At 52.2% G+C, this 15,959-nt stretch overlaps 1 protein-coding gene across 1 annotated transcript in view; it reads left to right on the forward strand.

The window, feature by feature from the left end:
* Nucleotides 1-848: 848 nt before the first annotated feature.
* The window catches only part of LOC119108214 (serine/threonine-protein kinase BRSK2), a 95,983-nt gene continuing 80,872 nt past the window's right edge, over nucleotides 849-15,959 (forward strand). Inside the window, exons 1-2 of the mRNA XM_037231798.1 lie at nucleotides 849-1,073; nucleotides 13,941-14,035. Coding sequence (XP_037087693.1) covers nucleotides 962-1,073; nucleotides 13,941-14,035 — 207 coding nt within the window. The 5' untranslated portion in view covers nucleotides 849-961. The remainder of the gene's footprint in view (nucleotides 1,074-13,940; nucleotides 14,036-15,959) is intronic.

The raw sequence follows: 15,959 nt of genomic DNA on the forward strand, positions 1-15,959 counted from the left end.
GTGTGCAATTGCCACGTCAGGTCAGGGCCATTCGTAGACATTTCTGAAGGGTGAAATGCGAAAGCAACGAACGAAGGCAACAACAGCATATGTCCTGCCTGCTAAACTGTCATGAAACATGGAATTTCCAGCGTACTGGCCAAGCAATTTGGCATGGGCTCGCATCAACGTATCTGGCTCAACGATATGTGGTTTTGGCATCGTCTGACTGACGATGATTGATAACTGTGAAGTTACACGTCACGTCACGTCCCATTTCGCTCGTCCACGTCACGCGAGGTGCCTTACTGATATTTATCAATTTGCCTCCGCCAAGGTGCCAAAGTCTCTGGGAATATATACTTCGCTCAACATCGCAGTAAAATAGGATGACCCCTTTTCTGTCCTCGACCCGAAGTACGTTGATATAGTTTGGTTATACGCGATGAAGACCCCAGGAGACCCAGCACGTGGGCCGGTATTGGGCCTCTGAGGGCAAGATTGAACGGACCGGACCTAAACTGACATCGCCTGTGTGTCCCAGACGAGCGCCACTGGGGACTGGCCGCAGATCGGCACCACTGGTGACATTCCCAGCCACAGTCACCACTGATTTACGGCTGACTGAATGGGACCGACTGAAACGAGCCGGCGACTGCGCCGAGCCTCTCTGAACGCGCATGCCCCCCCCCCCCCCCTCCGATGACCGACGGGGCTGGGTCGGGCGGCGTCGGAGCCACCCGGCGCGGCCGGCGGTGGTCACCGCCGGTGCCCACGCGCATGCGCACCGACCATCGATCGTCGGCGCCGACGCGACGACGGCGGCCTGGAGCGCGGCCGGGATCGAAGTGCGGCTGGCGCGGCCCAGGTGCTGGCGCGTGGAATCGATGGTGCTGCTGGAGCCGGGGCGTGCCGTGTGTTCAGCGCCGCGGCCCGGCGCCTGGTGAGGCGGTGAGACGGTGAGACGGTGATACGGTGAGCCATGTCGGAGCCGCGGGCCGAACGCATCCGCAGTCGGGACAGCCACGCCTCCGAGTTCTTCCAGTACGTGGGCCCCTACCGGCTGGAGAAGACGCTGGGCAAGGGCCAGACGGGTGAGTCGCCGGCGGAGAAGTGGTCCGAGCCTGAGGCCGCGCCTCGGCCGTCCCCCCAGCGTGAGCGGGGCATGATCGAGGCATGACTGGGGCATGACCGGGGCGTGACCGGGGCGTTACCCGTGACTCGGAAGGCGTCTGCCTTACGTCAAGACTGTGTAAGGTTGTGGGACCGGCCCGGATTTCTGGGCGTCGTCGTGATGCCGCCACCATCTCGTCCCAACGTGCCGATTCGCTTTTAATCGCTGCGTCGGGTTCGGTTTAAATCACGCTTCAAGTCGGTCTGCTCCCAATGCGCACCGATATTAAAACATAACTCCAGCAGCGCCGTCCTGTGGTGTTATTGGCTAACCTTATAGCCTTAGTAATTGTGTTGGCGGTCTCAGTCTTAGCGTAAGCGGTCAATGCATTGGTGCACAGTTGACTGAAAGTGGCGTCATGCAGGCATCTTTGTATCTTACGAACAGGCTGAAATGCTCGTCATTAGTTGAATACCCAGTCCTGCCGATCTACATTGTTGGGAGAACAGTGTTCCTACTGACGCCAACAGCCAATATTGCATTCGTTCCCGTCTTCCACAAATATCTGTCGAGGAAGCATATTGAGTGGTCCTTGAGATTCATGACCTTAATAACGGAACCGCATAAGCCCCAAACGGCCCATGACCATGTTAGAACCAGTGGCTTCCATCTTTACTGCCGCCGGACGAGTTCCGCCAATCATGCTCTCAAATCCCCGTCCAGTGAGCGACTGTGAAACGCGCCACAGCTTTGCGCCGGCGGTGCTTGGCGCAGGACTCGGCCGCCGCGCCCCGCGCGATCGGGTGGGCCATACTGTGGGCCCGCGGCAGCAGGCAAGGCCTCCTCCCAGCCTGGAAATCGAAGCTCGGGAGCGCCCGGTTCGAGCTTCAGCGGCCGCTCAGTCTGTGTGGATCATTGAAGCCACGTGCAGTGCTTACTCGATGGCGCTAACGACCCGTGACCGGGCTGGGCCTGCAGCGTCATTTCCGGTCCGGCCCCCGCCTCGATGGTCAGCAGCGGCCGACCCTGTCGTGACCCCGGCCACACTCTGTCTCTGAAAACTACTGCCCCGCAGTCTGCCTCAGCTGATGAGGTTGTCAGCACGGTGCAGAGCAAACGGGGCTTCACCCAGCTCCTCGTACGTCTGTAGACCATCTTTGCGGTTTGCTAAACGTGAAAGACCCCGCCAAATCATTCTATAGGCGTCGATGGATCGCTGCGCTGCGTCCGTGTGCCCGCAGGCACGTTTGAAGGATTGTAGCGTGCCACCCTCCACGGTCAGCGACGAGACGACACATGTGATCACACCTGACAGTGCATCAGCTGTAGCCGGTGACGTCACTTTCCGGCCTCCGTCAACAAGCGGCTCTCCCGCCACAGCTTATTTATCTGCTTAGCCGTGTAATGAGTGTGCGTTTTGGTGTTAACTTTCCATTATTTTCCGACACCTCTCTCTCTCTCTCTCTCTCTCTCTCTCTCTCTCTCTCTCTCTCTCTCTCTCTCTCTCTATCTCTCTCTCTCTCTCTCTCTCTCTCTCTCTCTCTCTCTCTCTCTCCTCTCTCTCTCTCTCTCTCTCTCTCTCTTCTCTATCTCTCTCTCTCTCTCTCTCTCTCTCTCTCTCTCTCTCTCTCTCTCTCTCTCTCTCTCTCTCTTTCTCGCCCTCTTTTTCTTTTTCTTACTTCCTCTCCTTTTCTTTCTCTCCCTTGTCGATCTAGTTCTCTTTTGCCTGACAAAATTATTTCCTCCTATCTCTGCCCCTTGTATCCCCGTTTCTGCTCATTTGCTCTCTAGCCGTCTCCTTCTGCACGTTTACAATATCTTCTGGGAGATGTTATGCAGCTCCTGCTGCCGCGTTTGGCATTATCCCTACCAATCTCTGTCTCCATCTTTCATATCGCTCGTGATATCGACATGGACATGAGGCCGCTTTCAGAAGAGGCTATGGCCCTGTCTCAATCCTGGCCTCCTGGCAAACAAAAAAGAAAGTGCAATGACGCCAGAGGAAGACTTGTCACTTCGCTCGCCCTTGTCTTACGGGCGGGTGCAGGCAACCAAAGGTGCTCAGTGAAAATACCACAATCATCGTGTTTAAAACACGAAGGTTCTCCGCGTGGTCGACACCGCTGCGCACTCCCACCGCTGCCCGCTGGATCGCCCGGCACACACGAGGCCCGGCCAGCGTCACTGTCAGTGCCTGCTGGCCACTCGACAGTCAATATGCGCGCGAGCGGCCATTATCGCGCCCGCCAGCCGGTCACGGGGCCGTCCCCGGCTGGCGGGGCCGAGCAGCGGCTGACGGCTCCGGCGCAGCACGCCTGCTTCTCCGTATTTGGTCTTCCATTTACAATCTGTGCACCCACCTGCCAGGCACAAATAAACGGGGTAAGATAAAGACAACAGCACCAGTCAGCCCATACCCCCCAAAGACCACTTACCAGAGCGCCTCACTCGTTGGTTTCCCGGGCTGCCACTATCGTGGCTCATATCAGGCGAGCTGTGTGTCTCCCGGGTTCCGCCATGGTCCGGATCCACGAAGGCCTCAGACAAGAGCAGCGAGTTGCTGGGCGCTTGGTGGCGCGGCCGATCTATCTGCAGATATGGTGGCATAACGGCAACCCTCGCCAGGGTTTGATAGCGCGCGTCTTCCAAAAGATATGATGACGCGGACTGAGACGGCTTGTTCAGCGTGTTCGTGCCACGAGTCTTCACACATCCCGTGCGTGGAGGACGCCGCAGAATTTGTGGTTAAGCGATGGTTTGAAGTTTTAACTAAGTTTTTTAAGCGGTGGGATTTAGTGACTACGCCTTGATTTTTGGGTTGACTTGTAAGATATATGAAGAGGGTTTCCTAATCGCCGGTGTATCGCCGGTTTCCTGATCGCCGGCAATTTTAGTACCCCGGTGTAGCCCTCCGGCTGCCGATATACTTACAGTTCCTGGAAATATAGAGCATGCAATCATTGGTTTTGATATGACGCTTTGAGGACTCTCACCAATGTGTGAGCACTTGGAAATATATTTTCATGTAAACCCAAACTACCACGGCTCGCGTGGACGACGTCACCCAAACTATACAAATGCGCACGCATAAAATGCTAATATGCACACGTTTTTCACATGAATGTATGCAAATTCACACTTGACAACAATCAAAACTACATTCCGCGAGTTTTCATGCCACTTGCGTTCCAGTTGGTAAGCAACAGTGCTGAAACACGCAGTGCAGTGCCACCATGGCTAAACGGTGTTTTATTATTTGCAAATGTATTTAATTCATGCTTCAGGCGAAGACTGCAGACTGCAGAAGACAGAAGGCTGTTAATCCTCACAGGGCTCTTTTGGAAGCTACTAAGTAAGGGCGTCCCACTAAAGGCAATGATAATTTATTATGATTAAAGTTTGCTTGAAAAGAAATAGAGTTAAAAGAGAGAAAAGCATTGTCTGAAAAATAAAAGATTAACTAAACAGTTTCCCGTGCCACAAAGCTGCCACAAAGCTGAGGTTTTGCCATGACATCCATGCCTCTTGTTATCCTTACTTTTGTCATTAAACACATATAGAACACATGTGGAATACAAGCAGAACTCGTGCGGTATACATGTAGAAAGAAAAACAACCATACGTACGTAATATCTTTGAGCTGAACGTCGATTTCCTCTTCTTTTCCGAAGACAGATGATTCAAACAATCGACATCATAAGTTAGGATAATAACCAGCAACGCTTTCCGGATAAACTTATGACATGATTAGGAGGCATTCGGACTTAGTCACTTGATAATCCTCTACTAACTAGACTACTTAATCGTGGATGCGCACGGTGTGCTACGGGTAGTTGCTGAAAGAACCGATACTTTCGATCGCGTGTTTTTGGATATATATATATATATATATATATATATATATATATATATATATATATATATTCATTAAAAGTGTCAGCATACCTGACATTGACTTCGTTCTTGAATAAGAATAGTGTTTCCGAATAAAATACTTCCCTATTGTCCGGAAAAATGTTGAGCAGGATGGCAACGTGAGTGTCCAGTGTTTCATTGGTCCTGCCAGTAATGTCGGATAATATAGGCACAGTTCTTGATAGCAGGTATATACAGAACCATTATGGTCACGTCAGTTAAAAATGACTTTCCTAAATTTCTGTTCTTCAAAATGGACCGTTTACTTTCATGGCATGTATGTTATCACTCAAAATACTGATGGCCACTTCGCTTAAAGGCAAACACCGGATAAAGTCAGTACCGGGTTTATCGTCTACATTCATGCCTGTGTCGAGGTGCCAGAGGCTACCCACCCTGCAACCACAGCGTGCCCGACATATGCACTTGCCGGTTGACTGTTAGATCTCTATCCCTGTTATACAGAGCTTCCAGCACTTCCACACTTCTGCTCGCGCGAAAAACAAGGCGATGAAGATGTACTAGGCACTGACCATAAGCTTTATTGCCAGAGTGAAATATCAGCTCCGCACGAGTCTGGAGCGTGGGCTAATCGCTAGGCAGTATCAAGAAGCTGCTTCTCAACTAATCCGTGGCGGCGTCATTCCAGTTCACAATTGGCTACAAAAGTTCCAGAATATCGGACCTCATTACAGACAACAATCCCGTCCAGGAATATCTCCCCGCTAAAAATGTCTAACGTTATCTACGAGCTCAGATGCACTATTGGCGATGGTGCGCACCGACCAAACTCGCCATCGATCATACACTGACTACGCTATCAAAACGAATGACACCACTAACAGCGCAGCACTGCACTATCAGCGCTGCCGGGCACATGTTCGGCACCACCAACTTCTGCCCTGATGGATTCATTGAGCTCCTCCACTGTGTGTGTGGGGGGGGGGGGGGGAGGGGGATCCATGCATACACCTCGGACCTAAGATGCCGTAATAGAAAAAAACCAAGGGGCTCGAGTTCGGAGTATGGAACAGCCAGCTCACATGCTTTTTGATCGAAGGATCTTCTCTCAAAGTGACATCGAACTCACCCTTGGTTGTGCTTTGCTTCGCGAGCCGTTGCCCCCTTCTGCCGGAAAAGCTGTGATGAAGCTTTGTCTCTCATTTTCCTTCTCAGGGCACTCTGAAAGTTGGCGGGGCCCCGCTGATTTCACTGCGCGTTACCTGTCATAGTCTCGCATCCGCAGCATTTAAACCAGAATGGAGCCGGGAGCACTGCTCTTGCTAAACGCGCGCCATGCTGTGCATGCCTTACCATGCAGCAGAGGCTCGCCGAACCGACGAGAAAAATCACATCAAATAGAACCAAAATCAATCAAAAATCAAGTCGGAAAAAGCTATGCTCGCGGGAAAAAGCTATGCCGGTTGCATCTATATCCCTTCAAGCCAGCTCCTGGTTGAACCGCCGCAGAAACTCGCAAACAATTTTATTAGCAACTACGGTGTATAGCGCGATGTATCAGTGTCATTATATGAATTCTGTTGTAGGAATTAGGTTTCCCTGTATGGTGTAGCCGAATCGCAGAGATAATTGTTTGCGTGCATCTCGGTTACAGAAGACCCTAAAGAAATGCCCACGAGTACGTGATTTGCGAAGATCAAGAATCGATCGTCAAATACAAGGCCCTAAAACAACAATTGAGACCCTGTTTGTATAACGCGATGTATCAGTGCCATTATATGACTTCTGTTGGAGGAATTAGCTTTCCCTGCGTGGTGCAGCCGAATCCCAGAGATAACTGTTTGCGTGCATCTCGGTTACAGAAGACATTAAAGAGACGCCGAAGAGTACGTGATTTACGAAGATCAAGAATCGATCGTCGAAGATAACAGAATAATGCAACGTGCAATGACCTTTGTCTTTTTAGAGATCCCCACTCCCAGAAGAAGGAATTCGTGATTGGAATATGTTATAATTTTTACCGCACACACAAGCTGAACAGTGGACAACGCAACCGGGCCAAATTGCCGTCATAGCCAAATCCAGCGTGAGAGGATGCGATGAAATGGCCACAGCGGCTACCACACCAATGAACAGCTCTTAACCGACACCGGCGCCACAGCGGCGGCGGCGTCGCGCGTCGTGTCACGCTTAATCACCACGGAGCTGTAGAAGACAGGCCGTGATCAGCGACGAGCTCCGGACGTCGGCGGGCTTCGGTTCTCAGAAGCGGCCTGTTTTCCGCCCATCAGCCGCACCCACCGCGGCGGGGAAGCGTTGCCACCCGGCCGGCCTGCGGCGCGTCCCCGTCCTCGATCGGCTCAGGCCGATCACGGCCTGCCCAGGAAATTGGAAATCATTCCGTGCACGAGATTGAACGACGCCCGGCTGGCTCCAGAGGAGAGGCGGGGCTAGAAGGAGGCTCGTCGCTCCTAGGGCCGCTGGCACCGCATGCGGTAGGTTTCTGGAGATGCTAATGATGCGTGAGTAAGGGGAGTTGTCCTGCCGGATGGGCGTCTCTGGAGACCCCACGTGGATTTATCTCGGGGGAGGCTGTCGAATAATGCCCAGACGCAGGGAAACCAGTGGAGGAGGACTTCAGGCTTGTTCGCCAGGGCACGTATTTAGGGAGGCGGTCTGGTGACTTTTTGTGGGGCACACGCTGGCAGAAGAGCTCCAGATCGTTGTCGCAGACTTTAATAACGCTGCCCGATGACTCCAGAAAGAGCACAGGCTGGAAGGCGGACATCTTATCGTCCCAGTTAGACCGGCGCATGCCGCTGCATGGCCAGATTTGGATCGATTCCTGAGCGCAGTATCGCATGTCACGACAGCGCAGCCGGCCAGCAGCGCGTGTAAGCTGCTGGCACGGGAAAACAGTCAGCTGACCACGACACTCACCGACCCTGGGAACGTTTCCTCTAGTTATGTTGAACACCGAGCTAATACTGTGAGACCTCGAGCGAAACGTGAGTGTCCAGGATATCAGAGCACGCTCCAACGCCTGTGTTAGACACGGCTCGTGTCCCTTGAGGACGGCATCGCTCTAGTAGGCGTAGTGGCTGCACCGGTCTGAAGCGCGTCGTCACCTCGTCACGTGGCCACCTCTCTGCTGACTCCGCCGTCATCAGTCACCGCCACCGACGCCAGGTCCTCGCCCGGGCCGGGGTCGCCGGCGCCCGGGGCGACGTCCGGAGCGGCGCCCGCTGCGTGCGCGGCCAACCCGCGACCTCATCACGGCGCCGGTGATTGTCATTCAGCGGCTGACGGCGCGATCCGATCAGGGGATCAATAGCGGCAGGTTCTGCCGGCCGGGTCCGGCGGGGACGGCCGGTGCGGCGAGGGGTGCCGCGCCGGCCACCACGGGAGGCTGCGGGTGCGGAGACGCGGCGCCTCTGCTGTGCCGGAGGGAAGCCGCAGAGGTGTGCTGGCGCCGAGGGGTGCCGCGCCGACCACCACAGGAGGCTGCGGGTGCGGATACGTAGCACCCCTGCTGTGCCGGAGGGAAGCCGCGGAGGTGTCCTGGCGGCGAGGACTGCGACCGCTGGTATCAGATGAGGGTCTCTGTAGATGCCGTCGATGCTGGAATAGGAGTCACTTGGTGCCGGATAAGTGTCCCTGGGGACGCTGATGACGCTGGAATAGACACTCATGCAGGATGGGCCGCAGCAGAGGTACTGATGGGACGGCAGCACGACATCTCTTGTTCCTGACGGGTCTCGGCAAAGACGCGATGGCCAAGCGGTCGTGTTACTGGATATCGTGGACGATCTCGCCGTGAGTGGGAGACGGGTCTGCGGCAACAATGGGACTGCGTGGCGAAGCGGTGGTAATAGGCTACGGATCTGGGTCGCCAGACGGGCGGCGGTGGGGATCGGGAGATGCCTTGCTGCCTAGGCGCGGTCATTGGTAGAGGGGCCTGTTTCCAAGCAAAGGATGAAGTAGCTCTGCTGCCTGCAGCCGACTTTGTGACCCTTCAAAACACCGGAATGTAATGGGCGGATGCCGTTTATCTATCATGTCAATAACAGCGAAACGAGCGCAAGGGACCCGGAACTGACCTTTGAACCATGGGTGGGACCACATGGGTCATGCGGTGCATAAAATACAGATATGATCATCCTGTGACTCCATGTCTGGAGCTTTTGTGACATCAAAACGCCCCTGATGGGATTCCAGCCAAGGTTGTGATGTGTTACCGAACTCCCATCGTCAGCCACTCGCGGCTGAGAAGAGACCTGTACTGCGACCGCTAAATCAAAGAAAGCTGACTTTATTATTCAACGTGCAACTTTTGCCTATGGTGCGGGCTTAATTGGAATTCGCCAAAAGTTTTGTCAGACCTCTGCTCGACCGCGTACGAAATCCTGCTTCGGTGCCCAAGGCTCCCCGAAGGCGTGGGTGCCTGAAATACTGGCGAGACATCTCTGTCAAATATGACCCATCCTTTTTCAGCAGCTAATGAACTCCGAAACGGCCACTAGTCTCAGGCCTGTCGAGGAATTCGATCAGGGGCCAGCTAATGGAGCAGGCGATGAACCTAATTTCGAACGTCGTCGAGAGCGCAGCAAGCTGCTGCGTTTCACAAATTGTGCCCTGGGTAGCAAATATCTACGATGTGACGGCGATCCTGACACGTATAACCCTCACGTGGCGTCAAGTTGAAGAAGCTGGCCACTGATGGGGTGAGAGTTAACGCAGTGCTCGACGACGCAGGCGACTCTTTGCTGGCTCCATCTGGTAAGCAGCTCTCAACAAGCCATAAAAGCACACATCTGACGGGTTAGACCAGGTCAGAAGACCCCGATGTGTTAAAAGAAGCCTAAGCAAGATCTGCGCCGCGGATTGAAAGTACAAACCGACGGCTCTAATGGCCTCGTCCAACCTTTGGTTCTCCCCTCCCCCCCCCCCCCCGTTCTCGTTCTACCACTCCCCAAGTGAAGACGGCATGCAGAACGTGATGCACGTCGCTTCCGGCCGTGCCGGCGTGCGCGCGCTCGCCAGTGGCCGCCGGCTGTCGGTGCCGCGGCGGCGGCGGCGGCGATGACAGGGGCGGACGCGCTGGCATCCGACGGCTGTCCACCGACGGCGGCGAGTGATCGGATCGTTAGCGTGCCGCGCCGGAGATTCTGTTTCAGTGGAGGCAGATAGCGCCGGCGAGGCGGTCATTAGAGCCCGAGGATTTGTCACGGTCGCCGTCACCGCCCGCGGCGCCGCGAATGCCGCCGGTCAGCGGACGCGCCGCGCAAGTGGCGCACCGCCTCACTGAGCCACTCCAACGCTCCCAGCAGCGTTTTTTTTTCTCAACTGCCTCCTTCGGAGCTGCACTTGCCTCTCATACTAAAAGCTCCCTCCCAGCTCCCAAAGTGGCATATCTATATCTCATCTAACGAAGGCATGCGAGTGGGCTGCTCCATCCAAGTGCGGTATGGAGCTCTGCGTCTCACACTAGTGCGGCTTCGTCCCACTGCAGTACAGCTGCCTCCACCATCAGCCCGCTGGCCCTCGGCCCATCGTTCCATAGCGTGCGTCGGTTGTCCGACGACGAATGCAGACTTTTAATCAGCTGAGGGAAGAATTGCAATCAGCTGACGAAACCATGATTTGGCCATCGATGAAAATGACAAGCACGGACTACCTGAAGTCTACCAAGTGGGCTCAGTTGGTGTAGGGCTGTGGACTTCAAGTCTAGCGTATCAATGCGGCCATTCATCTCCCGGAAGTCGGCGGCTTCGATTAAACCTAACAAGCAGTTCACAAGTTAACTGGCAAATAACCAAAGAACGTTCTGCCTAAATGGAACCTAACTGAACCTAATCGAATCTAATGAAACCTAAATGTTGCGGCACTATACGGCACACTTCCTCTCCCTTTCAAAGGTCATGCTAGCATTCCAGAGAAAATGTCTGCCGCAGAGAAACGACGCCACACGAACAGTTCGTTCAGAGCGCACGCAGCAGTCACATCGACCTCAAGAGCATTTGTTAACTGTCTAAAGAAAATGCTCCAATTTTTAAAAGGGGCCGGCAGTCGATCGGCAGGTCTATATTGGGGACCAAACAATGATCAATGGATCTATGATGGGGACAACTGTCGATCGACCGTACTATAACAGGATCACGCAAGATTGATCACGCAAGATTGATTGCCGCGCGGCGGTCGATGCGGCCGATAATAGCGTCGGGTCGAGATGGGCCCTGGAGGCGCCACATTGAGGCTCGTGCTCACTGCCACAGCCAGCTGTTTACGGCGGCTTACCACTCAGCATATGACAGCTTGCCTGCGTTAGATGGGAGCCTCATGCACGCCTCTGGTGAATTAGTGGGCGGGGTTTGCTCCCGCATATTCATGTCGCTTTCATTAACAACGTCATGGCTAAGTCTACGGCATATTTTAAGGAGCTTTCAATGGGGAGGGGGACGAAGAAAGTGGGTAATTTTGTCTGCTCTCAATACAGGAAACCTTTTGTGGAGGATAAAATGTCCTGGTTGCCATATAATCCCATTTTTTTTTCTCCTGGTGCGCAAAATTAAATACAATCACCTCATCCACACCATTTGGTAAACATACTACCTCGCTCGCTGAAGTTATTCATGCATCTCGGCATCACTAAAACTTATGCCGATGATGCATATGATGATGATGATGATGTTGCCCCATTTAAAACATGGGAAAATGTTGAAATTTAAAAATGGGACCTGGCTAAGTGTGCCGGGAGGAGCTATCAGGAGTAGCGTTTAGGGGAAGGGAAGGGAGGACGGAGAACCACCTGCTGCCAAAGCGGCCAGGGCCACTTGTTGTCCCCAGACGCCGAGGATGAAGCACCTGGACGTGGTCTCAACGAAAATCTGGAGCGCTCTCAGGCAGAAGGCGTTGTCATGGTTATAAAGATGGAGAGCGGCTGCGTGATAAGCATGTCAGCTGGTGATGTTCGCAGCTGCATGAGCTCACTCTTCTGATAAGCGATGGTCTTCTCGGCGGTTCGATGGCTGCCGGCATCGTTTAGCATTTTCAAGGATCCGCTATATATTCTGCATTAGCGCGCTTTCATAAAATATCTGCCAGCATGTTGTCATGTAATGTTAAATGTTTAACCATCGCTCGCGCTGATTCGCCGTCTCGCGTAGCGCTGATAGGGGGGGGGGGGGGGGATCGATGCGACCCCCTGGTGTTTCCAAGCTAAGACAGATACAGTTTAGCGGAAAGTACCTTTTGACTGGTCTCAACGAGATCAAACGATTTTTAACAATTTTGATGTGGCCATCTTAAAAAACTTGACCCCATTACGCTTGGTTTTGGACCAAACTTTCCCGACTATCGCACTTTTCAGCTCTATAGCGTCATACATCCAATAATTTGTCATGTAGTGTCACGAAAGCTATACAGGCGTGTTTCTTCCTCAACTCTGAGCACAGTGGTGCATGATTTCATGTGTTTTGATCATATTTGTATCCTGTATCTCTTTGTAGCGGAGCAATGTCGGCCCGCCGTGCGTTCTGTCGCGTCGTTGATTGCTGCCCGCCACCCGTGCAGGCCGTAGACCGCGGTGCAGTGTTACTAAATCAACTGCAGCTGCCCCGAAACCATAAATGCTAGAGACACGTCTTTGTTGTCAGAACATACGAAAGGAATGTCCCATAGGCTTCTGAACATTTGGCTTAAAGTAGAGATCAATCAAACACCTCAATTGAAATTTCCGTCTAGTTGAAGAATCTTGAGTTAAATCTTGTCCTAATATATGTCCAGGATCCAAATCCTGTCCTGATATATGTCCAGGATCCAAATCCTGACCTGATATCTGTCCAGTGTCACAATTCTGTTCTTTTATCTGCCCGGAATCCAAACATTGTCCTCGTAAATCCAGTCTCCTTAATCACTATCATAAATTCAACAAGAAATGCGAAGGTCAGTGGTTATTAATAGCATTTTGTGTTACCATAATTCCCATGCCACTTATGTTGTGATACGAATGGCGCTGATGGCTTAATTGTCACTTGGTACCAATGATGACCGGTCGCATCATTTTTCGTTCGAATTGTTCACTCGCTACCACAAACCCTCGGCAACGTAAGTATACAAAAATAGCAACATACGAGTATCATATTTTGTATCACGAATTTAATGTGCAACTATTTCTTGGTAACGAACCGCAATAAACCATTGATAAATATTACCGCTAACGACAGCATTTTATCTTGAGCCATTATTTGTGATCCCTGGGAAAATAACCGTGCATGTAGCAGCTTGTCGGCCTACTCTGCTGCATCAGCGAATGACTACATATACCACTGATTTGCTGTTTGTCTCTCATTCATACCGTGTGGTTTTTCTTTAGCTCAGTGGCTGCTTAGACGCAAACGAGCTAGTAATGTACTGAGTAACCACCAAATCACGGGGCCGTCGTCGTCGTCATTGGAACTTTGTGGCGCACTTAGCTGCTGAGGCTATATGGCGCCGCCTGCCTCTCCCCTTGGCAGGAAGGGCGCGCGCTACGGGGACTCGAGCTCCGTACTTCTGGTTTCCCAGGCGCGTAGTGGCTTATACAGACGCGTTTACCCCTCCCCTATCGGCGCCCACAAATCACGAGGCCGCTGACCAAACGATGCCATGACCTGGAAACTGTCGTCTTCATCGGCCTGCAAAATACATCCGACACTGGCGTGGGGCTGAATAACACCCACCAGAGCGTAGCTGCGCTGCAGCTCGGCAGCGTCCCCATCAAACACAGCGGGAATATTCGGCCCCTCTTCTGACACCCATTCCACGAGCGGGGTGAGAAATGATTGCTTGATAACGAGGGCATCACTGGCACCTCTCGTCGGCACGTCGCAGCTGGCTAGACGGCGGTATGACGTCACAACATCGGTGACGTCATCATGACGAAACCAGAGGCTGCTGAGTACTAATGACCATGTTGTGTCTCTGGTTCCAGGCTTGGTTAAGCTCGGCGTACACTGCATGACGGGCAGGAAAGTCGCAGTCAAGATAGTCAACAAAGAAAAGCTGAGCGAATCCGTGCTACAAAAGGTCAGTGGAATACGCTACTGTCACCAAAGTGCGAGGTTAGTATGATATCAAGCAGAGCGATTATTGGGCGGGTGTTGACTATGCCATCAACTATATGTCATACTCTAATGGTGGTAAGGCTAGAGCTATTTAATGATGTCTTGTAAGGTTTTTTTGGCTTCCAAGGCCCTTTCGGGCTCGGAGTCACATAAAGATGCGAACGTCTTTTGCTCCGTTTTGCTTTGGTCAACCCGAAGTGTCACTTTGTTCTGAAACCATACGTGAAAGCAGTTTGCCAGAACACTTAAGGAGTTCATGAGTTTTATTACACGAATGCAAAGATGCCCATATATGCACGCATAATATGCAAATACGCGTATTACATACTCATTACCAAATTAAAAAGCTTAAACGCTTAGAACTCGAAGCGAAAGTGTCGCCGGTCAGTTTGAAATATTACTATGTTACCGCATTTAAAAGTGTATTGTAACTACTCAAGGCCACAAGCCCAGGTCTGCCAGTGGCATATTAAAAGCTCAGAATGTCTACTTAACACGATAATTGCTGGCACTTTTTCAGCGATGCTTGTGCGCATCACTTTAGACCGCGCTCCCCTTTCAACAAACCGGATTCGGGTCATACCAACCTGCTGCCAAGGTGCTTGTGTATCTAAAGTCATATGGGCCTCTATAACAGCTTGCTTTGACTCAAATCAGTGCGTCTGGTCTGTGGATGGTCAACGGGGAAAAGAGGTAGGGTCGCTTCTTCACTTGACAATAAATCGCTTTTCTCGCACCTTTTATCACACGTAGTTTTTAATCTGTAAATTTCGACCATGTTTTCCATACTAGATTGTTTGGAAGGATTCCTGAAACTTTTCTCGAGCTGCCGACGTGCATAATTGGAAAGAAGGCACGACACCATCTTTTGCATTTCACCAGTCTTCACTTTTGTCAACGAGTTCACTGCGGCCTTCATGGTATGGACACATTGGTGTCTCTATCTGAAAAATCCTGGTGAGCTAGACGCATTATTGGAAAGACAAAGACATTCGAGAACTGCAAACGCCGTTTTAAATCGAAGCTATTTCATTATCTTGTCCTTTGGATCACACAGCTTCACTTTCCAGCCGCGTGGGCGGTGATGACTACAGTCCATCCTATTCACTGCTGAGGGCTTCGCTATAACTTCTATGGGTGACACTGCCCGTTTAAGCGCAGCTATATTCAACCAAATCAATGCATCTTGGTTATCGAGCTTCAAGGACAATGGTTGAGGTTATCAGCCCCGATATTGCTTATCTTGCTAAGGGGATTTTCGTCCCCCCCCCCCCCTCCACCATTGTCAGCGTACATTGCACATGGGCGCCATTTTGGCGGCGGTCACCTGTGCCCGTCAGGCCGCGACCTGGCGACGTTGTCCGCCTTACGTCACGACAGCTCGCGCTCGCGTGTGTGGGTGGGTGTGGGAACTGCGCACGGAAACAGTTTCGGCTGAGGACAGGCGACGATGGACCGCAATGGAATATCTACTGTCTTACACCGCTGCATGTCAGTCAGTCAGCTGATGTCAGTCAGCTGTCGTGCGGCTGAAGCGTGTGTGCGACAGCCCGAGCCTGGATCCGGTGGTGATGGGACAGGCCATTTCTGTCGCGTCCAATCTGGGAATCAATCGAAGCGCCGTTCCCGTAATGCTGGCCGACTTGCATTCGTCTGTGTGGCATTTTTAGCCTTCTGAGTCGGCCGTCTCATCTGGTTTTGCCGTTTCATCTCATTTTACAGTTTGTGTTTTCATCTCATGTAATAATGCAACGGCCTTAGTTTGATTCGTTTTCGAATATCCTCGGCTGGATGAGAGCGGAATATGCCAAGGTCTTTAAGGCAACTGAGGCAGGCAACATGAGTGTGTGCTTAGATAGGCTATTTATAATAAAAAGTAATATTGC

Source organism: Pollicipes pollicipes, unplaced genomic scaffold (genome assembly GCF_011947565.3).
Source record: "Pollicipes pollicipes isolate AB1234 unplaced genomic scaffold, Ppol_2.1 Scaffold_6686;HRSCAF=7923_pilon_pilon_pilon, whole genome shotgun sequence".
In the NCBI taxonomy this organism is placed as follows: domain Eukaryota; kingdom Metazoa; phylum Arthropoda; class Thecostraca; order Pollicipedomorpha; family Pollicipedidae; genus Pollicipes; species Pollicipes pollicipes.